Genomic DNA, 24,540 nt, shown 5'->3' on the forward strand with positions numbered 1-24,540 from the left:
TTAGGCTTGAAAGGAAGAGCACAAGCTAAAAATACATTAAAAGTGCATCGACTCAGACCCTAGGGTACTCCAGCTGCTGGCGTATAGATATAAAGTGGCTCACCCAAGGTCACGCACAGCTGGTTTGGCCAAGTCTTCCCGAAGTGGGAAACCTTTCCCGATCATCGGTGAGCCACTTGGGTCATCTGAAAGTTTCTTCCCAATGATTTACTACAACTTTTTGTATCTCTACTGAATATATTTCATTTAACAACATGAAGAAGGCCTGGAGGTGTTGAAGCTTTTGGGAGACTGGAGTCATCTCATTGGGGAACAGCACCCAACAATGGTTCCTCTATAGGTGGGATCCCCAATATCATGACCAAGCATGAGGATGTGTGACAGAGGTGTCCAGATGTTAATCACCACCGTGGGGGCCTTTGCAGCTTTCAGTCTGATGACCATAGCTGTGGGCACAGATTACTGGTTATACTCAAGAGGTGTCTGTAAGGCTAAATCCACTAATGACAATGAAACTAGCAAAAAAAATGAAGAAGTGATGACCCACTCGGGACTGTGGAGAACATGCTGCCTTGAAGGTAGGCTACCTGTCATTGTTCTTAATTATATAAATGTCTAATGGTTGTTGATGTATCACTGAAATATGGAATCCTTTTGTTAATTGATGATTGAGTTCCAAAGTACAATACCAGAGGCATCCTGGGATAATGAGGGTAGGACCATTCTGACCTAGGACAGTGGTGTTAACTATTGAAGTGTTGAGAATTGTACTGGTGATGATGATAAGAGGATGGTTGTGTTTTTTTGTATGCTTTGTATCTCTTCTCCATGGATGTCCCTGTAGGACATAAAAGGGCAAGGCTGGTTTCCCCCTACAGAGAATACATTAACCAAGTCAGATTGAAGGGACAACTTCTCGTAGAACGAGCAGATGAACCCAACGAAGTATGTTCCTCGGGTCATTTAAGCAGATAAGGTGGAAGTTTAATATGAACAGGCAGCTCGGTTTCTCAACTGGTATGAAAACCGTATACAACCAGCTCTTCATCTTGATGTCAAAGACCTGAATTTAACCTTCTAGGTCACCGGATCCCTATGGATCTCCATCCTTTCTAAGGCTCATCCTTAAAATAACTTCTATTCGATTTTATTTTTCTTTAGAATTCATTCTATTCTAATATTAGTATGTGTGTGTGGGAGGATTGCTTAACACAGATTCACTTTCCTTTTTCCACTGAAAGGGTTAACTGCTTCGCAGCCAGTGGCCAGCCAGGCAACATTGAGCGATTTCCTCATATTTGGTACTTTAACCCCCAAATTACTGATTTTTCTTTAATCCAAAATAACCGCTTCTTCTGTTGGCTCCATATATTATAAAACTAGCCAATGCTATGCTTTTAACCCTTACCTGAATCTTTAACCCCTGATGGCTTTGGGTCGAAACGTCTGCCTTTTTTTTTTTTTGCTCATTAACCTATGCTTGATCAATAAATCAAATGTGCACCCAGCCGTAGTTTTTTTTTATTTTCGCCTCACCAAACAAAAAAACAAAAATCAAACTGGCATAAAAAAAATAAAAAAAAAAAAAAGACTCAAAAATTACAAAATTCTCTCCATATAATGTTTATGTTGTACCACGATGGGTTAAAAGAAACATCCTCTGAAAGTAAAATTACTTTTGTTAGCTAAGTCACAAATTCTCTTTGTCTTTAATCTTCTTTTCATTTTTCCAGATTAATCGAGCTTTTCGCCAATCTTTTTTGCCTCCCAAAGCCCTTCACCTTCATTCTGAGCGATATTTAATGAAAATATATCAGGCTTCTTACAGAGAACAGAAATCCTTCATAGCTTTACATTTACCATGTATTTTAAGACAAAAAAGTTGATTTTATTATGTTTTTTCCTTTAAGTCGATAAAACTGTTGACCGAGTGCAACTTAAATAAATTAATAAATTAAATAAATAAATAAAATAAATGTTACAGTATTTTTTTAATTTAACATAGAGAACCCGTCATAATTTATGTATTTTATGTGATTCCGAGCTAAAAGATTTTTGCGTTTTTTTGGATGTAATACGGAATAACCGTATGACTTATAATATAGAACACAGGAATATATACATTTTAAATTTCATATATAAAACCCCCAAATATATATTAAAATTAGACAATTTTGGATATCGAATCTAGGGAGATCTTTTAGAATTTTGAAAAGTGAGTCTTTACCAATTAATTCAGATTTCTCATTGTTTTTGTTTAAGAAATTATGTTTTAATGTATCTCTAGAATGTATTTAAATAAAATAATGAACTGGCGTCACCTTATACATGGGAATGTCCGTCACCAGTACACAGACGTGGCCTCCCAGTGCCTTATGGGAAATGACCCATCTAACGGAGATCTAGAGATTCGTCACCTGAACGTCTATCGTTAAAGCAAAGACCCAATTATTTCCTATATTTAAAAGTCATTTGGAATGAAAGATGCTGCTAATTGGTGGACTTGGCAGGAGAGACACTTCAGATCAGGGGTAACCGCCAGCTGAAGTCATTGCCGTCAGGGTGATATTTAACTTGGTATTAAAGGGATTTGGCCCCTGAACAATATTTGGAACTGGAGAGGCTTGATAGGTAAATAAAAATAAATATAGCGGCATTGAAATCAACTCTCGCTGCTGCAGCCGGGATGCGGATTTCCCTATCCAAATAGTTCATGGTCTCCCTGCAGCCGTCTTTCCATAGATTCCCCTTTCCAACATATTCTCCTGCTGTAAAGACTCACTGTATTGGCATCTACCATTTCTGCTGGGAGGCTGTTCCACTTATCTACTACCCTCTCTATATTCAGGAGTTCTATGACTATCCCACGCATGCTTATATTCCCTTACTGTGTTACCCTCTACCACTTCTGCTGGGAGGCTGTTCCATCTACCATCCATGTTGTCAGTATGGGCGGGAACACCAGTAAGAACACCAAAAGGCTTTAAAGGGGGAATCCGGCCAACATATGCACTTAGCAACATAGGCCCAGTGCACATGCGTAGACAGCTCTCCCATTGATTTCAATGGGAACACTTTCCTGTCGCTGATTGGTGCAGCCTACGGACCACAGAGGAAGAGAGCGGATGCAGCAGCAGGGCTGCAGTTTCTTTGTCACAGAGTACTGTGATATGCTTTCTTCTTTAGAGGGCCGTCGTTGTGAACCTTCCCAGAGAGGAGAGCGGTGATAATAATACTGCTAATCTGGTAAATAATGGGATTCCTCGTTTCCTTTTTTTCATTATCCAGAATTTCCAGCTTTCTATTATTTTATAGATTTTAGTAGCCTATTATTTCATTTCTGTTAATAGCTTTAATGCATCATCATCTTACTCTATTTTACTTTTGGACCATTTAACCTGAACCCCTTCGCTAAAATGAATTGACTGCCATGCCAATATTATCTACCAAGAGGGTAGTGGATAAGGGGAACAGCCTCCCAGCAGAAGTGGTAGAGGCTAATACAGTGCATGGGATAGACATACGGCTCCTGAATCTAAGACGAGACCAACGACTGATTAAGGTTTGAGTCTTAACAGCAGGAGAAACGGAGGGCCGAATGGGGCCGTTCTGCCGATTCAAAGGGAAACTGTAAGAAAAAGGTATTCTAAACACACAGAAGCGTTTTTTGGGGGGTTTTTTTAGAATAAAGCCTCTTTTTTCAGTGAAGTCCTCCTGCCGATCTCCGCATGCAAATATTTCAACGTATGCTGCTACCCACAATGCTTTGCTGGCCCTCGGAGGAACATAATCACGGAATGTGGATGTTTTCTTATTAAAAGCCATCATTTTCTTTGCTTTTCTAACATGTTACGCTGCGTGTTCCTCGTTACGCACCGAAGGAGCGCTGATCCGTCGGCTCACGTCTGTGTCCTGTGCATGTCCCGGCAGCTGGTGATAAAACACCCAACTAATCCTTCAGGAGACTCATTTTCTCGGTACATTTCTGGAGATTAATACAAATCTTATTTGCGGGGCCGGTAATCCGTCGGTCATATTAACATTCATTCAGCTGGGCTATTGGACGCGGTAATGACCCGATATTGGAAGGTTTAAATAAGCACCTCGATATACTTTCATTACAGTAAATGGCAATAATAACCCAAATCCTATTATTATTAGTTAAATATAAAAAAAAAATATTTTTTAATTATTATTTTTTTTTTTAAATATAATGTTTTTAGGCAGCTGCATATCAGCCATTTGTATTCTCGCTCTGTTATCTGAGCCCCGATCTACTAAACAAACCCCCCGACTCATTATCATACTGCCTGTGGCGAACAATAGAATGACTCGGTCTTAATGATTCAGGTGGACTCTCTGACTAATGGAAGTCCATGGAGGAACAGACTTCATTAGCATTGCCATAAAGCATCAGCTCAGTGTGGTGTTTGAGCCGGGAAAGTCACCCAAAACATCACATGACTAAATTGTACATACATCATTCCCTAAAGCCTTTTTAACAGAAAAATTGGAGACTTTCGTTTACTTTTAATTTCTAAAATATAATAATAATATTCTTTTTTGTATCCTTTGTGGGTCTTGATCTACTTTTGGGTTAATTGCGTGGATTTTTTCCCCCATTTTTAGAAGGTGAAGGTCTGTTTCCCGCTGGAGCGTGAAGCTCTCCACATTAACCCTTCGTAATGCGTCGCCCGCGGTTTGCCGCCACAGCCTTAGATAAGCGCTTAGAACAGAACAAGATGTAAATTTTATCTCCCCGTCTGGAATGCATCTTTTGCATTTTTAATCAAAGGCACGTCGTGTTATTTGGAGTTAAAAGAGAAAGCATGGATGCTCAACGGAAGCAGAGTAATGAGTTTGGACTGCAGTGAACCTTGGGGTAGTTTGAGGCTGAAATACCATGGAGGATTTGTTGAATAATCCAGCGTCTCCATACAGTTCTTTTGATAGTAGGCTGGTTGGCTTTGCTAAAAGAGCGATAGATAAGTGGAACAGCCTCCCAGCAGAAGTGGTAGAGGCTAATACAGTAAGGGGGATTTAAACACGCATGGGAAAGGGCTGTAGAACCCTGCGATACCCTCATACCCAGCAAACATTCCGAGCTCCTAGAAAAGAGGGGCATCAGGGGAGGAAAGAGGGCATCAGGGGAGGAAAGAGGGGCATTAGGGATTTGGGACTCCTAGCGGGACTAGTCATCTTAGAGAAGGACGGTAGGGAGGTTTGCCATGTAGGAACTATATGGTGGGGGGCACATTTGGTTATATATACATATATAAAGGGATAAATCATCTCTGTATACATGGCTTGCCCGCTCCCAGCGGGTTAATTGCCCCATGTAAGGATTCCGTCGGATCCGCGGCTTGGCTCCGGGTTTTCCTGCCTTGGCGTCTCCTGGACATGCGCCTCTCGCGTTGTTTTACATAAAATACGATGCATAATTCATCCAAAACCTTATTAAACGAGGCCGTGGCAGGGAAAGCCTTGAAACGCGTCCTGCTCGCGCAGTCATCTCTCCTTTCATAACTCGGACCCACAAACGATGAAAGCTTTTCTCACAATCCCGCGGCCGGCAGAGTCAAAACGCTCATTAAAAAGTGCAAAAAAATCCTCGAAATAATAAAAAAAAATACATTTAATTGGTTTCTTTGAATCGGACCCATAAGCTGCGAACGCTTTACATAGTAATGCAAAAAATGCAGGCAATATTTAGAGATATTTTAAAGATTTCCAGAAAGATCGTGATGAGATTTATGTATTTATTATTTCAAGGTCATTATATTAGTAACATAGGTTCATCTCTGTATCAGATTGAAATACATAATTTGAGGACAGATCGGCCCCATCCGGCCCCCGTCTAGTCGGCCGTTTCTCCTGCTGTAAAGACTCAATCCTTAATTGGATCAGTCGTTGGTCTCGTCTTAGATTCAGGAGCCGTATGTCTATCCCATGCATGTTTAATACCCTCACTGTATTACCCTCTACCACTTCTGCTGGGAGGCTGTTCCCACTATCTACCATCTATCCTTGGTCTCTGGTGGGGAGGGGCAGAATATGCGGCCCTCTGCAGCACACTCGGCAAAGCCTATGAATCCATGACGGGAGGGATTTGGACACCGTGGACGTTGACATGATATGTGGGACAGTCTTAACGTGTACGTGTACCGTATAAACATACAAAGCAAGACATTTAAATACTTTGTTTCCCGGCATCTGTCTTGAAGATCTTGTGTTTAGCTCCTTCTCCAGAGACGATGTGGGAAGGTTTTACGTAATATTTTATAAAAGAGAAAATGCCTACAACCCCCCCCCCCACCCAAAAAAAAGACAATTTTCAGCTATTTTCACAGTTCTTATCCAAAAGTGTTTTTAAGGCCCGATCTAGTTTTCTGCTCACGTAAGCGCGTTATTAGCGGGTGGCACACATGCCAGTGCGGAGCGGTTAGACGATGCCGACGTGACCCACCAGAGACAGACAGTACTAATGAAGGCGGACAGCCCAACACTCTCTGATCATAACAAGCCTTAGCACATCATCCTATCGCCTGCCCTCCGATCCCCTTCTACCCCGACCGCTCCTCATCTCTCCTTTCTCCTATTTCTTTATTATTAATCTATAGACCGGGGTCATCTTAACTCTACATCTAGTCGCCCGTTTCTCCTGCTGTAAAGATCGAACCTTAATCAGTCGTTGGTCTCGTCTTAGATTCAGGATCCATATGCCTATCTCATGCATGTTTAAATCCCCTCTACCACTTCTGTTGGGAGGCTGTTCCACTTATCTACCACCCTCTCTGTAAAGTAACCACCCTGTCAGGTGATCTCCCTTATTATGGAACATGAGTGTTCCAACCAGGTTTGACATTTGAGACATGAGCTGCATCGTATGTCCGCATGGAGACCCCTCACCCTCCACGGCCTTTTGTAATTATGATACCAGTGGTAACCTTTAATTAATCTTTTCTTAATTAGTTCTGGGCAATCAAATGTCCTCCTAAATGTTTCTGATGCCTTCGAGACCCGTGTATTAACGAGCGAGATATTGGTGAATATTTTCAGGCCTCGTTGGTCTGCGCTCATCTTAATTATTGTTTTGGTCCAATAAACGATATCACAGCCCCGGGAATGTAATCATTGTAAATGCTTTAGGTTTATAAATGACTGGTTTAGAACATATAGAACATATATTTACTGGTAGAACGTATATTTACTGGTAGAACGTATACTTACTGGTAGAACGTATATTTACTGGTAGAACGTACTGGTAGAACGTATATTTACTGGTAGAACGTATACTTACTGGTAGAACGTATATTTACTGGTAGAACGTATATTTACTGGTAGAACGTATACTTACTGGTAGAACGTACGCGTAGAACATATATTTACTGGTAGAACGTTCGGGTAGAACGTACTGGTAGAACATATATTTACTGGTAGAACGTACTGGTAGAACATACTGGTAGAACATATATTTACTGGTAGAACGTTCTGGTAGAACGTACTGGTAGAACATATATTTACTGGTAGAACGTACTGGTAGAACATACTGGTAGAACATATATTTACTGGTAGAACGTATACTTACTAGTAGAACGTATACTTACTGGTAGAACGTATATTTACTGGTAGAACGTATATTTACTGGTAGAACGTATACTTACTGGTAGAACGTATATTTACTGGTAGAACGTATACTTACTGGTAGAACGTACGCGTAGAACATATATTTACTGGTAGAACGTACTGGTAGAACATACTGGTAGAACGTATATTTACTGGTAGAACATATATTTACTGGTAGAACGTACTGGTAGAACGTACTGGTAGAACATATATTTACTGGTGGAACGTACTGGTAGAACATACTGGTAGAACATATATTTACAGGTAGAACATACTGGTAGAACGTACTGGTAGAACATATATTTACTGGTAGAACGTACTGGTAGAACATACTGGTAGAACGTATATTTACTGGTAGAACATATATTTACTGGTAGAACGTACTGGTAGAACGTACTGGTAGAACATATATTTACTGGTAGAACGTACTGGTAGAACATACTGGTAGAACGTATATTTACTGGTAGAACATATATTTACTAATAGAACGTACTGGTAGAACGTATATTTACTGGTAGAACGTATATTTACTGGTAGAACGTACTGGTAGAACATATATTTACTGGTAGAACATACTGGTAGAACATATATTTACTGGTAGAACGTATATTTACTAGTAGAACGTATATTTACTGGTAGAACGTATATTTACTGGTAGAACGTACTGGTAGAACGTATATTTACTGGTAGAACGTATACTTACTGGTAGAAGGTATATTTACTGGTAGAACGTATATTTACTGGTAGAACGTATATTTACTGGTAGAACGTACTGGTAGAACGTATATTTACTGGTAGAACGTACTGGTAGAACGTATATTTACTGGTAGAACGTATATTTACTGGTAGAACGTACTGGTAGAACGTATATTTACTGGTAGAACGTACTGGTAGAACATACTGGTAGAACGTATATTTACTGGTAGAACGTATACTTACTGGTAGAACGTATATTTAGAGTCTCATTTAGTTTCAGTAAATGCATTCCGAAACATTTAAAAGCTGAAAAGGTTGAACAATGTCTAATCATAATTTAAAGGTTGAACTTTAATGACTCCCAGCCACCCACCCATCCCCCCCCCCCCCGGACACATGCCACATAACACCCACCCTCATCACTCGGCTGCCTCCGCGCGGGGGGCACGTCACAGCGTTTTGGGGGCAGAGGGCTTGTCTTCTGCTCCTCTGGTGGGTGGACGTGACCTCCTAGCACATCAACGCGTGACTTCCGCCAAGCTGGCGTATTAAAGCAAAAGCTCCTTGGTTCGGAATTGTGACCTTTTCAATGATTCAGCCACATTAGAGGATTTTGAGAGAAAAAAATATATATATATATATATAACCCGAGGGCAACTTGTGCATTACCGGCGATGCGTATCTCTGCGGAAGGAGGGCCCGGTTACCGCGAGTACACAGAGGTTCAGATAAAGTCAGCGGCAGAAGAAATATAATTTGCTCTTTGTGAAGAACCTTTTTTTTTTTGGAGCTAAAATAAAATCTGGATTTCTTACATTGTTACAAAAAGAAATCGTATATATGAGATCCTGTTGGGGGGTTGAAGCTTTGGTGACATTGGACAATCCCAACAGAGAAGCTTCGCTCCCACCGCAGGCATAGCCCTCAGCAAAGATCCTTTTCTTTTTGAAGACCATTCTCCCACCATGGTCCACGGTGGTCTCTGGATAGTCCATAGAAGTCAGTCACGATATGATAAAGTGTTTGGTCATTGCTCTGATACCAGCCGTTTCTTTCCAGGAGATCCCTGAACCTTGTCTTGTGTTTCCAATTGGGCTTTGAAGGTTCAACTATGATTGGCACTCAACCGTTGGCCCTTAGTCGATAATTACTCTAGAACATTTTCACAAGAATATCTATTCCAGAATTATTGTTTGTTTATTTGAATTTTAATGTATAAACCAGTTTCCTGCTCTTTTTTATACACATCATCGGGGCTTTTAGGGCTGTAGAACCCTGAGATACCCAGCAAAACATTCTAGAGCATCAAGGGAGGAAAGAGGGTCATCGGTGGAGGGAAGAGAGACTTGGGGGATTTGGGTTCCAAAGAGGAACTGTCCATAATAATAGGGATAGGTGGGAAACATGAGCGGACTCGAGACGACATGGTCGTGGGCTACAACCTGTTAAACGAGGTCTTGTGGCTGAGACAGACACGAGGAATAGACGCACGCTACTTGCTACATTTTTTTGAGACGTCGCCGTGAAGGTCATTGACAATTTTCCCGTTTCCTGGGAATAAACCTCTGCGGAAAATATATCGACAAATCCATTTAAAGTTCTTTTTGATGCCGCGTTACTGTGGATTTACAGACCGCTACGTGTAGGTTTTGGAGCGTACTCTCTCCTTGTGTTTGTGTCTGTCGGTGTCTGTTTTAATCTGTGTGTGTGAAACATGCGCGCGAATGTGCCCTGGTGCGTGATGCTATTGGTTACTATAGAGACCAGAAGTCATTATGAATGCAACGTTAATATTCATCCCTCTGCCAAGAGCCAGCGTCTTTTCCTCTGAAATGTTGTTATTTCCTCTTCGTGAGGATGTTACCTGTCTCTTTCAAAGCCTCCCGGTGCCGGCGGGGCAAGCATTTTGTCTGAAGTTGCTTTCCTGCTGGTTACGCCATTGTGTTTGGCAGACAGAAATAGATTATAACAATGCGAGGGCGCAGGGCCAGCCTTGCTTTCTCTGGAAGTCTTGAATGTTGATCCCAATTATACAGAGTCTTTGTGCGGCTTGGAAGCCATCAGGCTGTGTGAATAGTTACACAACGAAGCATAGAATGGCTACAGATAATACACGGCCAGTGCACCATCTCCATGAGCGATATCAGGCCCGGAGTGGCCATCTGAGACGGTGTGGCCGGGGCTGACTGCACCCAATCTTCACCCAATCTGCCGCTCCACCGCCATTGTGCCACACTGAGCACCCATGGGCGCTAATGCCTAGCTGTACGCTCCATGAGTATAAAAACAAAATGGAAAACATCCGGCGGTCACACTTATGTGATTTGGTGGCCACCTAGTCATCCTCAGTCTGGCCCTGTGCACTTTGGTCCCCTTATCACCTTATTTACCATAGTGGAGTGTTTTCTTTTGAACTCCCGGTCGTTGCTGTGAATTATGAAGGACAAACCCAATGACACGGTGCATACTACCTCTTTTGTTCATAAACCCTTAAGCGATTAGTAAATCAGTGACAGACAATCTTTGTATTGTGACGTTACCATTCCCCTATGCTTAGGCACGGCGGCCATCAGGAGGGGTGCGCATGGTCCTGGTGTAGAGAGCACAGTGAGAGAACAGAAGGGGTGTGCTGAGGTGGGTTCCGTGGGTGCATGCCACCCAGGCGCTCAATATTTGAGGTACCCAGGAGGGTCACATAATGTGACCCTGAGGAAGTAGAGAGACAGCAATGTGTGTTAATGTATGGCGTTAGTGTGAGTGTGTATGCATGAGTGTATGATGATAGCATGTAAGCTGTAAGATGTAGCTGTAAGATGTTCGAGAGCATAGGATCTTAGCATATGTGTGTCTATTACTGTATGCTGTTAGCGTGTGTAAGTGTATGGTGTCAGCATGAGTTTGTGTGTCTGCTAGAATTTGGTGTTAGCATGTGTTTCAGCATATGGTGTTATTGTGAGTGTGTGTGTGTCAGAGTATGGTGGTAAGTGCACTCATGGGAGGATCATAAGGCGAAGTGATGGGTGACACATCGGCAGAGCAATGGGATCAACATGGGGTGGGTTGATTAGAGGGGGATGTGGGCCCAGGCTTAAAGTCTGTACAGGGCCCCAAGATTTTTAATAGTCAGAATCAGAAGGTCAAAAGGGCAAGCAATTAGTAACAATCGGTGAGAACGGGTATCCTCTGAAAACACTAAATAAACTCAACCGGATTCCCTTGAAATTGTTTTTGCCGCAATGCTTCGCTGCATCCTTGATGGTTTTATGACGGTAATCCCATAACCCTCAACCCTGACTCTTAATTCACATCCAGTAGAAATGTTAAAAATAACTCAGATCTTGAGCAGTGAGAAGAAAAACCAAATCATGGCAGGATTAGAGAAACACACAGGCTTCACACGCAGGCTTTACACGCAGGCTTCACACGCAGGCTTTACACGCAGGCTTCACACGCAGGCTTCACACGTAGGCTTTACACGCAGGCTTTACACGCAGGCTTTACACCCCGGGTTTACACGCAGGCTTTACACACAGGCTTTACACGCAGGCTTTCCACACAGGCTTTACACGCAGGCTTTCCACACAGGCTTCACACGCAGGCTTTACACGCAGGCTTTACACGCAGGGTTTACGCGCAGGCTTCACACACAGGCTTTCCACACAGGCTTCACACGCAGGCTTTCCACACAGGCTTTACACGCAGGCTTCACACGCAGGCTTCACACACAGGCTTTACACGCAGGGTTTACACGCAGGCTTTCCACACAGGCTTCACACGCAGGCTTTACACGCAGGCTTTCCACACAGGCTTCACATGCAGGCTTTACACGCAGGGTTTACACGCAGGGTTTACACACAGGCTTTACACACAGGCTTTACACACAGGCTTTACACGTAGGCTTTACACCCCGGGTTTACACGTAGGCTTTACACAAAGGGTTTACACACTGGGTTTACACACGGACTAAACATGCAAGGGAGAGGAACATCGAGACCAACGACTGATTAAGGTCTGAGTCTTTACAGCAGGAAAAACGGTCAGACTAGACGGGGACGATGTGCCGGCGGATTCTACGCTTCTATGTTAATAAAGTGTTCCTGATCTAATAAGGTCTTCTGAAAGCGTTGTTACAAAGTATATACTTAAACGTTACTATCTACAAGTCATCGTAATGAGAAAAGGCTCTGATACTTATGTACTTTTTGCATCTCATTATCAAATAGGTTGAATGGTTTAGTTAATATCCTAATGTGATTATCCATCTTCTTTTTTACACGTGTATGCAGCGAGATCTACACGTGCATAAACCACTGCATGAACACACACTGCATGAACCACTTGTAAAAGTATTCCATGTATGTTTGTGAAAGATCATCAAGAATGCTTGCATTGTCCACTCTATAGACGTAGTGATCCATAAGCGGGCCATGGGCTAACAGTTGGAGGACTATGTGTGTCGCAGTTGCCACCCTTACAACAGGATGACCTAAAGGCAGCTAGCCAATGGTGGAAACTACAATTCCCAAAACGCTGAGTTAGCCTAAGATGGCTGATCCTCACGAAAGCATAATGGGAATTATTAATGGCAGCTATAGAGTTCTGTATGGATCCATTTCCATGCTGAGCTGGCCTATGCTCGTCGAAACATATGAAGACCTAATGAGAAGAGTAGTGTAATGAGAGCTGCAGAAGCACCTATTCTTGGTGATCCTCACAAAAGCATAATGGGAATTATAGTAAAATAATAGCTATAGAATTGGAGTTAAAACTTTGCTTCTAATAACTGATACAGGAATCCCCCACCCGGTAAATTGACCCAGCACGGCACAGCGCACACCATTCTATAGTCTTCTCGGCCGTATGCCGCGACCTGCTCCTCTCATCTTCTACCTTTCTGCGCCGCAGGCACCATTACCTGGACAGATAGAAGCACTGATCCGTGCCCCTCAGAGCAGCCAGAAACGCGGATGAATTCGGAAAGTGGGCAAAGGACACATGAGGGAGTCCTGTCCCCCGGCATGTGTAATTTATACTGGCACAAGAAGCCAGTTAGCTAAAAGCAGTGTAGTAAACCAACCTTAACCTGTTCAGTGCCAGGAAGGCAAACAAGACACAGAGAAGACCTTTGTCAATGTGGAGCTGAGAGGTCACCTGGGGGCTCTAGGCAATAACCTCTAGGTTCTGCATGAGAAGCAAGTAGGTCTAAAGTTCAGTTGTTTGTCATATTACAGAGGTATAGTGATAACTCGGGTAACTTGACAGACTTATTTCGAGAGCACTTGATCATGGCAACTTAAGCAACAACTGTCCGATCGTAAAAAAGTCAACCTGTTGAGACAAGATATGACGAGTGCAGTTGTTCAATTTAACTGCTATCCATTGAAAACCATTTTGGGTCCCATTATTCCGAGATAAAGCTTCAGCTAACTAGGAAATGCCATCCATTCTTGTGATGACACACACGCATTCACGCTAATCCCACACTAAAAAGAGTTATTTTTGTTCGATACATATAGACCATGTTTTGTTATGTGCTCTCAAGCATCTTGTTGTTGACAAGTTCCATTGACTATATATATATCTCTTAATATTAACTGTGATGGGTTTTATAAGTGGTGAAACGTTCCATATACGCTCCCCAAACAATTTCTTATTTAAATGCTAAAAAAAAAATACGATGTAGGATGGAATATAGGTCAAATGTATCTTACTGACAGTTAAGACGTAACGAGCAATAATTATAATAAAAGAAGATATTCTTTCACAGGTGGAGAACGAAACATCTGATATTTATTCATGAATACAACTCTCAGAATGTCATTTTGGGATTATTGATTCGGCTTTAACCTTTACGTCGGGATTTTGCGCTCAAAGATAAAAACAGATTAGTTCTTTTATATTGTTAAGCAAAATGGAATTCTTTTCTGTTATTCTTCTTTTGCAATTTATTTTAGACTGTGTAACCGAAGTCATTTGTCGTGATGGGGGTCACGTTTCTGCGGGTAGGGAGAAAGCGAGGATCTATAGAACCTACTTGGGTAGAACCTACTAGGGTGGTCTCTAGGGGTCCCTTGGGTACAGAGATGGGGGGGTGCAGCTAGATAAAGGCATGGAGTATTGGGGTCCCGGGGATGTAGTTTGTCTAGGTTGCTACAAGGCCCATTTCTGTGTTGGAGACCACTAAGGATTTAAAGAAAACAAGTAATAGAAGAGGGTCCGGAAAATTTAAGCCAAACCTTCCAACATTTCAATTGGCTAAACAATGTAACCTTTTTTTTTAAGGGGTGTGGTTAGAGGTGTGGCTGTGGGTGGGGCTTTAATAAGAATTTATAAGCGACTTTATAAGCTATTTGCTGGCTGTTTAGTACTTAGAAATTGTGCTAATAATAAAATACTATTATAATGATATTTTATAAAATGGAGTATCTGCAGTAAACACTTCAACAGGCGTTCTATTTCCTGGAATTTGGCAAATCGTCTATACTGAAATTAACATTTTTTGTTTGCAAGATAAATTTTATGGGGAAAAAACACCTCTAGAACACTTGTGGTGAGAGTAGTGAAGGGATTATGAAAATGACTTAATTTGGTATTTTTTCTGGGATAGAAATGAGATTTTGGGCCAGCTGTACGTGGTACGCTGTACGACGGTCTCCGCTTACTGATATTTCACAAACATATGTACAGGAGGACTTGGAAATTGGGTTTGGTTCATTACCCTTGCCCTTCCCTCCAGCGAGGAATAGATTTTATTTCTCTCCATCACACGCACTGGAAGGTAGACAAACATATTCTCTGTAATCGGGGGTTATTCAAGTGTGTTAACCGTTCGCGTCCCAGAGAGCCCATATACCGTACAATGTCAGCACTGCAGGGACGCAACGCCCCGTAACGATCGTTTCAGAACTATAGTGCTTCTAATTTAGGTCACGCATGTTCACAGCCAAGCGCACGGGGACATTGTCACTGGCGCACAAGGCGTGCTGCTGTGTGGATAGGGTAGAAGAAGAAGCCACGTTAACGGGGTCTGTCTTAGATAAAATAGCGCCCCTGAAAATCCACTGAGGACCCCTTATGTGCCATACCCTGGGGCAGGGCTGAGACACTTGGTATGCTCATTCCGGTGATAAGTAGTCGTTGCCTGAAAACACAAAACAATCAACACAATGCCTATTAAACAACCAAGGACCTAGGCGATTAATGCTCCTTAAGGCCCCCACAAGGAAAAACCATAGGTACCCCCGACGTAATGACGTTCGGCCCTCAAAAATATGGAATTCTAAAAAAAAACAACAGATTATTTCTGATACTTTTATTCTCCTGAGCTGATTAATCACGATAAAACAAAGTTCCTTGGAGAGACATGGAAATCTTTACGGGCCGGATGAGATCTACAATGTACATTAAATAATGAAACAAAAATAATAATGTAAAAAATAAATATATATATATAGTAGATATGAAAACTCTTTATGTTACAGTTAGAAATGTCCTTGATTTTCATGAAAACAGCTAAGTAACCCCACACTTTTGAATGGTAGTGTGTATATATATATATATATATATATTTTGTTTAATACCAAGGGATTAATATATTAATATATATATATGTGTGTGTGTGTATATATATATATATATATATATTTTGTTTAATACCAAGGGATTAATATATTAACATATATATATATATATGTGTGTGTGTGTATATATATATATATATATATATATATAGTTTAATACTGTGGGATTAATAAATAATCATAGCCCATAATGGTATAGGTGGAGATAGTTAATTATTAAGTAAATTTGGGTCACATTAATGGTTTTTAGGGCCGCTGTCATTTCATGGACAGTTGATACATAAAGATTTAATGATCATCCTACGTCTGCCGAAGCTTTGTACATCAGAGGGGTGGAAATCGCTGAGTATGCTTCTTTTATTGTGTTTTTTTTTTACAAAAGGCCTCTTATGCCAGAAGAGGTTTTGCGTCTGTAAAATTTTGGCGTGTTTACTCGTTTTGTATATAAAAAAAAATTATCTCTCTCCCGCAGGAGCATTTCGAGGGATGTGCAAGAAAATTGATCACTTCCCGGAGGACGCAGATTATGAACAGGACACGGCGGAGTATTTACTGCGTAAGGATGTTACTATTTCAGAGCGGCCTATCTGGACCAAACAGCTTAAAACGGAATCCCCAGCGACGCGACCGTTCAAAAACTTATCTATCCGTTTGCCTCTTGCAACAAAGTCATCTTGAAGAAGACGGAAGCATAGAAATACTCAAATGAGCTTCCCTTGGCATAGTAAAAAAAATAACTAATACTGTAAATCGGCCAAGTTTGAAAAGTGGTGTTATCGCCATAGCAACCGATAAAAGGTTTCAATTGGTTGCTATGTTGACAAGACCGGCGTAAAAGTTGTGCTTACTGACTTTCCCTTGGCATAGTGAAAATAACGAAAAAAAAAAAAAAATTAATTGGCCAAGTTTGAAAAGTGGTGTTATCTCCATAGCAACCAATAAAATGTTTCAGTTGGTTGCCCTGGTGACGAGTGTGCATATCCACTTTGTGAATGTAAAAATAATTGCCAGGTTTAATGTGTAATGTGTAATCGAGCTGATTAAAAAATATGATATATATTGTATGTATATATATATATATATATATATATATATACACCGGTGTATATATATATATATATATATATATATATATCGTATATATATATTATTTTGTTTGTAATGCATCCAAACACTAGATATTGTTGAATTTTCCCTGTTCAGCATAATATATCTGTAAAATAGCCTAGGTCAGGGGCGTCCAACCTAGGGCCCTCCAGCTGTTGCAGGACTACATCTCCCATCCTCCTCGGCCAGCCCCTTAGCTGAATGAGCATTATGGGAGATGTAGTCCTGCAGCAGCTGGAGGGCCGCAGGTTGGACAGGCTGGTCTACTTGGTCTTCTTGTGAAACCTCGATGCCTGAAGAATCTGCAGTCGGTGAGATTTGTCCAGCTGTACCCTGCACGATATAGTTCTGATATCAGGAAAACGTGCTAAAATGTGGTGTTTTTTTCCTTCTTACCTAGAATACTTTTAATAGGTAATTTATCTTAATTTAAAGTAAAGATTAATTGCATGGAATGATAAAGGTTCTGAACAGCCCAGGGCTGGCCATGGACAAGAGATGCATCATTACAAAGGCATAAAAACAGCAGTTGCACAGAAGCCGTTTGGCGGCCGCTGGCCTTAAAGTGCCGGGACCACTTAGTCATCCCCAGCCCTCCCCAGTTTTGACTCTCAGACCCTCTATGTCTGGTGTTCATTTAAATGCACGGCCGCGCCGCTTTGCGGATCTAAGGCAATTCGGCGTGTAGCGAGCGGTGCCCGGAGCGAGCCGACTGATAAGACCAGCGGACTCCCAGGGACTCGGCTTAAATAAATACACCGAGATCGTTTGTAGCAATCCAAGAGCCTCCAGCATTTCTCATTTATTGGGAGGCAGAAGTTTCATTTTTTATCCCGTCTGTCTTTATCTGTCCTGAAGATTCTGAAATATGTTCTCTTGTAATAAAGACCCGGTCAGAAGCTGACATAGATTTATTTGTGCGGAGGAAACACGGGGATAACAGAAAGCCTATTGTATTTCCGTCCAGGAACGGAATCTGCTTATCAAATTCAGGGGAATTACGAGGGAAAGACCGAGTATTAATATATTGGGTTTATTATTTCTGAAGGGACGATATATTCCGCGGCACAGAACAAAACTTCTACAAGTACATATTGCCGAGGGCTACATTTATTGTTAATAGAAGATGTTTTCGGAGACGCTCTATTAATGTATCAGGGCTGGGTGTTCTCTACATCTCCCCTAAAAGATTTTGTTGGAGGAAAGTCCAGGGGTGCAGTGCCAGGGGTCTAGCGGGACATGTACTTCCAATTACTGCAGATGTGACCCCGTCTCTCATCAATCTGAATTTTTTAATAGTTCGTACTGGTGTAAGCGGGGGTGTATTAACCCTGCGGGCTGCACTAGGCATACGGTACAACGACTGTAGGTACATCATTTGGCGGCCACTGGCCTTAAAGGTCCTGAGCCGCTTAGCCAACTACAAAACCGGCCCGGCTTTGTATCTAAGACCCTTAATGTTTAATAATCATTGAAATGCGTGTCCGGACTGCGTTCCAGGTCCTAAGCCAATTCCGCATTCGGCCAGTGGTGCCCGGAGCAAGCGGACTGATAGGAGTAAGGCGTCCCCTCGCACTCACGAGCGTCCCCTCCATGGCCGCCATCCTCACCGTAGAGTGCGAGGATATAACGTCATATCCCGGCACCTTTTAAAGGTCTGTGGAGGCTGTGCCGACACAGCAAAGTTGCCTCCATTTCTTTTATATTCAGGGTTCTCTGCAGACGGAATCGTGAGGATTCCCTCCCAGCCCATAAAAGAAACGAAATCCACCCTAATGTGTACGCTGGATGTGAGCAGTTATGGCTCCCAAATGAATGGACCTTTGGACGAATGCTAATCAACTAAATATCCCTTATTCTACCTTTGATCCAGGTGCTGTCCGCGCTTCCAGTATCTTCCCAATCCTCAGCGTGGGTCTTCTGTTCTTTGGGGGTCTTTGTGTGGCTGCCAGTGAGTTTTACAAAAACAAACACAATGTTATCCTCAGCGCGGGGATCTTCTTTGTCTCAGCAGGTCAGTATTGTAGGCGATCTTGGTGGTTTTTCTGGGGTCCAACACATAAATGCAGTGAAACAACGAGGTCCCAGGCTCCCCGGTTTAATAATCAGAAATAATCCTCTGCTCAAACTGTACTTTTATTACCTATACTACATGACTTTTAAAAATGTAAACTATACTATTACCAACTTTCTTAGCTTTATGGAGCCATGTAGGAAGGAATATAGTACATCCATCCAAGCAAAAAAGCAAAAAAAAAAAACACCCAAAGGATACAAAAAGATGCCCTCAAATTCACATTTTCTGTCCAGAAAAGGGATTCTCTAAATATATACAAATAATGGAAATAAATAATAAAAACATATGATGTCATAATTAGATGCACACTGTTCACCTTCTAAAATATGGGGATTTGAGTCAAGGTAACCTGAAAAGGTTAATGATTTTATGGATTAGAAATGTTAAAATCATTAATATTTTGTAATAATTTTGTAACAATCTAATCGCTTCTGCCTTCTCCAGGATTGAGTAACATCATTGGGATTATTGTCTATATTTCGGCTAATGCTGGCGACCCAGGCCAAAGTGACTCAAAGAAGAGCAACTATTCCTACGGCTGGTCCTTTTACTTTGGGGCTCTTTCTTTTATTATCGCGGAGATGGTGGGAGTTCTAGCCGTCCATATGTTCATTGAGAAGCATAGGCAAATCCGAGCCAAATCCCACTCAGACCTCTTCAAGAAATCAGCTTTCTCTCGGATTCCCAGCTACCGATACCGCTTCCGAAGACGTTCCAGCTCCCGCTCTACTGAGCCTCGATCCCGAGACCCATCGCCCGTCGGTAAAAGTTTCAACCCCATTCCCACTAGCGATATCTCCTTGTACACGCTGACCGCCCGTGACCCTACCAAGGTGACCGTGGGCTCCTTGCTAAATTCTGAAAGAGAACATAATTTTCTTCAGGTCCACAATTCCATCCCGAAGGACTACAAAGACTCTTTACACAACAACCCTTCCAACAGACGCACCACCCCCGTCTGATCCTTCCCGTTCGTGGAAAGAAATTAAGAAAACTAGCCTTGAAGAAAAACCTGTAAAGAGGCGAGGAACCCTCAATTGGTTCCTCTACGTTCTACAAGAACCCATGGAGACTCATGATGCTGCGATCTTCACCAACGTACCCATGTATGACGCGCCACCTTCCAGAAGCTGAGAATTTTCAGACTCACTTTCACTTCACGTACATTCACAAGGAGAAAAAAAAAAAACATGAAATCGGGAAGAGGATTAAAAAAAATGTATAGGATGGGATTGAAGTCTCTTCACGGCTCGTAGGGCTGCCTCGAAAAACGAGATCTATGGAACCCACCATAGACATAGTATTTTTTTTCTGTAATGACGAAAGCAAATGTTGTATATTCAATCAGAAGACCGTTCCTCGTCGAGAGTTAGAGAGAATGATTATCTGATCGCTATCCGTTCGTGGTGGTTGCAGTCGGACTACGTTGCAGAGCTCGTAGCGTTATGTAGAAGGAAGAAGGACTGCAGAAATAGGATTATATCCTAATAATTCTACTCCAGATTAGTAATCTTTAATAACTCCACAATCTAAAGTCATTGGGATGCTAGAGATTGAATTTTAAAGGGATACCTTAATAGAGAGATAGAGAGAGGGGTTAGTAAATTTGGGGTCCTCACACAGACCCCCCCCAAAAAAGGCCTTCTGGACAAGAGGGTGGGAAGAAAAATAAAGGAGAGCGATTGCCGACAATATTTCATGAGAACCGTACTAAAAACACCTGAAATTTGCATTTATGTAGTTAATCTTTTAATTCCGACATAATAATAATAATAATAAAAAAATATATTTAACATTTAAAATGCCAGTTTTGTTTGGGAAAATAAAGATACGTTTGGACGTGGAATGAAACCTCGTTAATAAGAGTTTGTTTTTGAGTTTTCACTGAAATTAGTAGGAATTACTTAAAAGGACAGCATTTATTGAATATCGGAACACGCCATAATGTAAGTTTGAATTTATCATAAAGCAATCTCTTTCCGAAAACTCTGCAAGACAAAAAAAAGTGTGTGCGCGGAATTTTAATATAGGGTGATCTCTCCCCACGCACATTTTTTTTTTGAGAGAGAAAGTGCTGTTTTGACAGGAGTGGGGGCGGCGGTAGGTACAATGTAACCATGAAAACTGTCTGAGCCAATCAGGACGCTCGAAAATTTTAAGTATGCATATGTCCCGTGTTTATGAACAGAAATCATCTTTTTTTAAGGCCAGCAGAACGAAGCTCACTGGATAATCTAATTTGTGACTCATACCGAAGAAGACATTTATTTATCGGGTTCTGTCAATGATGCTTAAAAATATATAGAAAGTAGAGGCACGCATAACCTAAAAATCATAAGAGGCATACACATTCAGGTTCCGGGGTTCCTGTTCTGGGGTTTTCAAAGAAGATGGTCTTCCGAAGAAGTGTTTAGTTATGGGAAACCGTAAATTCTATTGAAATGCAGACATTTAGCAGGCAAAGATTTTTGGTGGGGTTTTTTATATATTTTGTCATTCTTATTCTTAATATTTTTATTTATTTTTTTATATTTTTTCTTAATATTTTGGGGGGGTCTTAAATTAACATTGACAAAGCTGGCCATATACAATGTTACCTGTTTTATAGCTAAATGGTGATTGGCTCAGCTAAGTCGGCTCAAATGCTTCCTCTTGTGTAGTAGTTTGGTCCTTCCGTGGCAGATAAGCATAATATGACTTTTGTCTGGTTTGCCAATCTCTATTTCTAGAAAACAAATTCCTCTTAAAACCCTTCCAAAAAAAAGTAACTCCTAGAATTTTCCGGCAGATCGGCCCCAGTAGTCCACCCGTTTCTTTCCTGCTATAAATACTTTTCATTAAAATGGAAATCATAAGAGAATTGTCGTTGACGGGCTTCTTCTATCAGTGTTCTTCTATCTGCCTGTCTTTGAACCAAAGTAAATGTATTTCTGATTCCCAGCTACAGGTGACACATTCCGTATTCCATTAAAATGATTTAGGACGATTCTAACAATTCTCACATCACGTTCTATGACAGTTTGACAAATATGCGTCTTTGAATGAAACCTTTTTCAGAATTGAGTCAAGGGCTATCAGCATCTCAAAAACCCGGGGAAAAAAAAACCCATTGCAGCCAAAGCTCATTAAATAGTCTGAAAAATGACAACCCTGCTATACAGGATGAGACGGGACAAAGAGGGTGGAAGAGGGACATCATAACCTTCACGGTATGGCATTCCTATAGGTTCTCAGTACATTTCTTGGTCCATAGCTGTGCTCTTCTTACCCCAGAATATTCTTTGGGAACCATGTATATGGCGCATGGTCCAGGAGACACTGGAGGATTCAGACTGCTTGGCTCTATTGGATAAACTCAACAATAATGGACAGAAGGTCCTGTCTTTATATGATTGACCATACAAATATAAATTATGATTTCCTTTGCTGAAAGGGTTGTAGATAAGTGGAACAGCCTCCCAGCAGAAGTGGTAGAGGGTAATACAGCGAGGCGATTTAAACATGCATGGGACAGACGTACGGCTCCTGAATCTAAGGCGAGACCAACGACTGATTAAGGTTTGAGTCTTTACAGCAGGAGAAACGGCCGAATGGCTGATCTGCCGGCAAATTCTGTGTTCCTACCCTTTTTTTTGCATTCTGAGGGTCACTGGTAGTCCGTTAGCCAAAGCCTGGATACCCCTGATATGCTCTACAGCCCGCAGCTGAGGACACGCTGATTAACAAATCCATTTTCTCCGGAGTAACAAGGTCGTTGGCACTAAGAGTCCTCCCTACAAAGCACTTCTCAGCACCTTTCCTGAGAGTCTCACGCTCACGTTGTGAAATAAACCCAGAGCTCATTTGACGGCCATCAGCTCTTAAGCCGCAGTAGAACACGATAACAATAGCGTGATTTTTATTTAGCGGACGGATTGTCTTCTTTTGACCGGTCTGTGCGTGGGGAACCGACAGTCTTTTTGTGTGTGTCTTAAGTGCAGAACGGTTATCAGCAGACAGACTTTGTGTTTCGTGCCAGCCGTTTATCTCATGCGCTCACCCCAGAGATTTCAAAACCCAAAACCCCGCAGCTCAGCTAAGATGCAGTTTCCAAGCCCAATGTAATTGCTTGGATCTATTTGATTTTAGAGTTTTTGGAACAGAACGGCTGACGGCTGAAGGATTCCGTGTAACTGCGTGTAAGTAGAAGCGTCTTATTTATCAAAGAAGATGACGCAGAACAGTAAGATTTAAGGTCAGCGGCTGCCTGATGACCTAAGTGCGGCCAGATCGGCTGAGTGTGACGGCCAGTCCTGGTGAGATTGGTAGAAGATCCGGAAGACTTGCGCTTACAATTAGCAAATATCTGGACTTCCATTTACTTAGTAAACGGTACTAATAATGCAACATCCAATACATTTTAATATCGTAGCAGAGAAGCATCAATGGATTGTCAACACTAAAGGAGGAAATAGTGGAATCTGGGTAGAGAAGAGTGAAAGTGGGGGGTAAACATCGCTCCTCTGCCACCTGGAGGCTAAAATACTGCCCCAGTGACACAGCAGGCAGCCTCAGGGGCAAATTCCAAGTGTATCGAGGTACGCAGACAGTATGATGGCCTTTGGACCGGCAGCTCTATATGGAGTTGGCTGCATGTGGTAACAGGTGCCCCTTGTGGTTAAATCTGGAATCACATGTGAAAAGAAAAAATGAGTATGGTCCAACTTTTTAATACACCCCCAGGGGTACAAAAGATATTTGGCAGCCCACCCTCTATTAAAAAAAAAATGTAAAAATGGGTGGCCCTCATTAAAAAGTGGAAACATTTAGCCTTTTCCTATCTGTCATCAAAATTTCCAAGAAACATAGACTCTGCCAGCCGGTCAGACCTATTCGGCCCCATGTGGTCTGCCCGTTTCTCCTGTTGTATAGACTCAAACCTTAATACGTTGTAGATCTTGACTTACAGATTCAGGTGCCTATGCCACGCATGTTTAAATCCCCTCACTGTGTTTACACCTCCCCCTTCTGCTTGGAGACTGTTCCACTTATCTACCACCCTCTCAGCAAAGTAAAAAGTTCCTTATGTTACATCTATTTTTTTGGCATTTTATTCTCCACTTCATTAAAAAAAAATGCTGAGAATAAAACAGAAGTGGAGCTTCGCATCTACAGCTGCGGTGATTAGAATGGAAATATCCGAGAAGGGATGTTGCGCTTCTCGTTACTTGAAGCCAATAACCCAAAGCAGCCAAGATCCTGAACACGCTAATAGCAGGAACTCATCAGGAGATGTTCAGCCGGGAAGCGGATCGTCTCCCCATTGAGGGAAATAAAGGAATAATTTGCCGCTTCCAAAAACAAGGGTATTATTTTTTTTATAGTTTGATCTATGCATGGATTCAGCTGCAACACGCTTCCCGTCGCATTCTTCTCCCTGCAAATAGAGATGCGTAATATCTGCGAACAGGCCCG

General features: G+C 41.8%; 1 protein-coding gene across 1 annotated transcript; it reads left to right on the forward strand.

Moving 5' to 3' along the window:
• The first annotated feature begins 367 nt into the window (after positions 1-367).
• LOC149285828 (voltage-dependent calcium channel gamma-3 subunit-like) lies at positions 368-20,048 on the forward strand. Its single transcript, XM_089494984.1, has 4 exons — positions 368-578; positions 16,375-16,458; positions 18,883-19,023; positions 19,531-20,048. The coding sequence occupies exons 1-4, from the start codon at positions 368-370 to the stop codon at positions 20,046-20,048; spliced, it is 954 nt and encodes a 317-aa protein (XP_089351110.1).
• Positions 20,049-24,540: the final 4,492 nt, after the last annotated feature.

Source organism: Sceloporus occidentalis, unplaced genomic scaffold, assembly GCF_023333645.1.
Source record: "Sceloporus occidentalis isolate IW3139 unplaced genomic scaffold, rSceOcc1.0.p SCAF_76, whole genome shotgun sequence".
NCBI classification, from domain to species: Eukaryota; Metazoa; Chordata; class Lepidosauria; order Squamata; family Phrynosomatidae; genus Sceloporus; species Sceloporus occidentalis.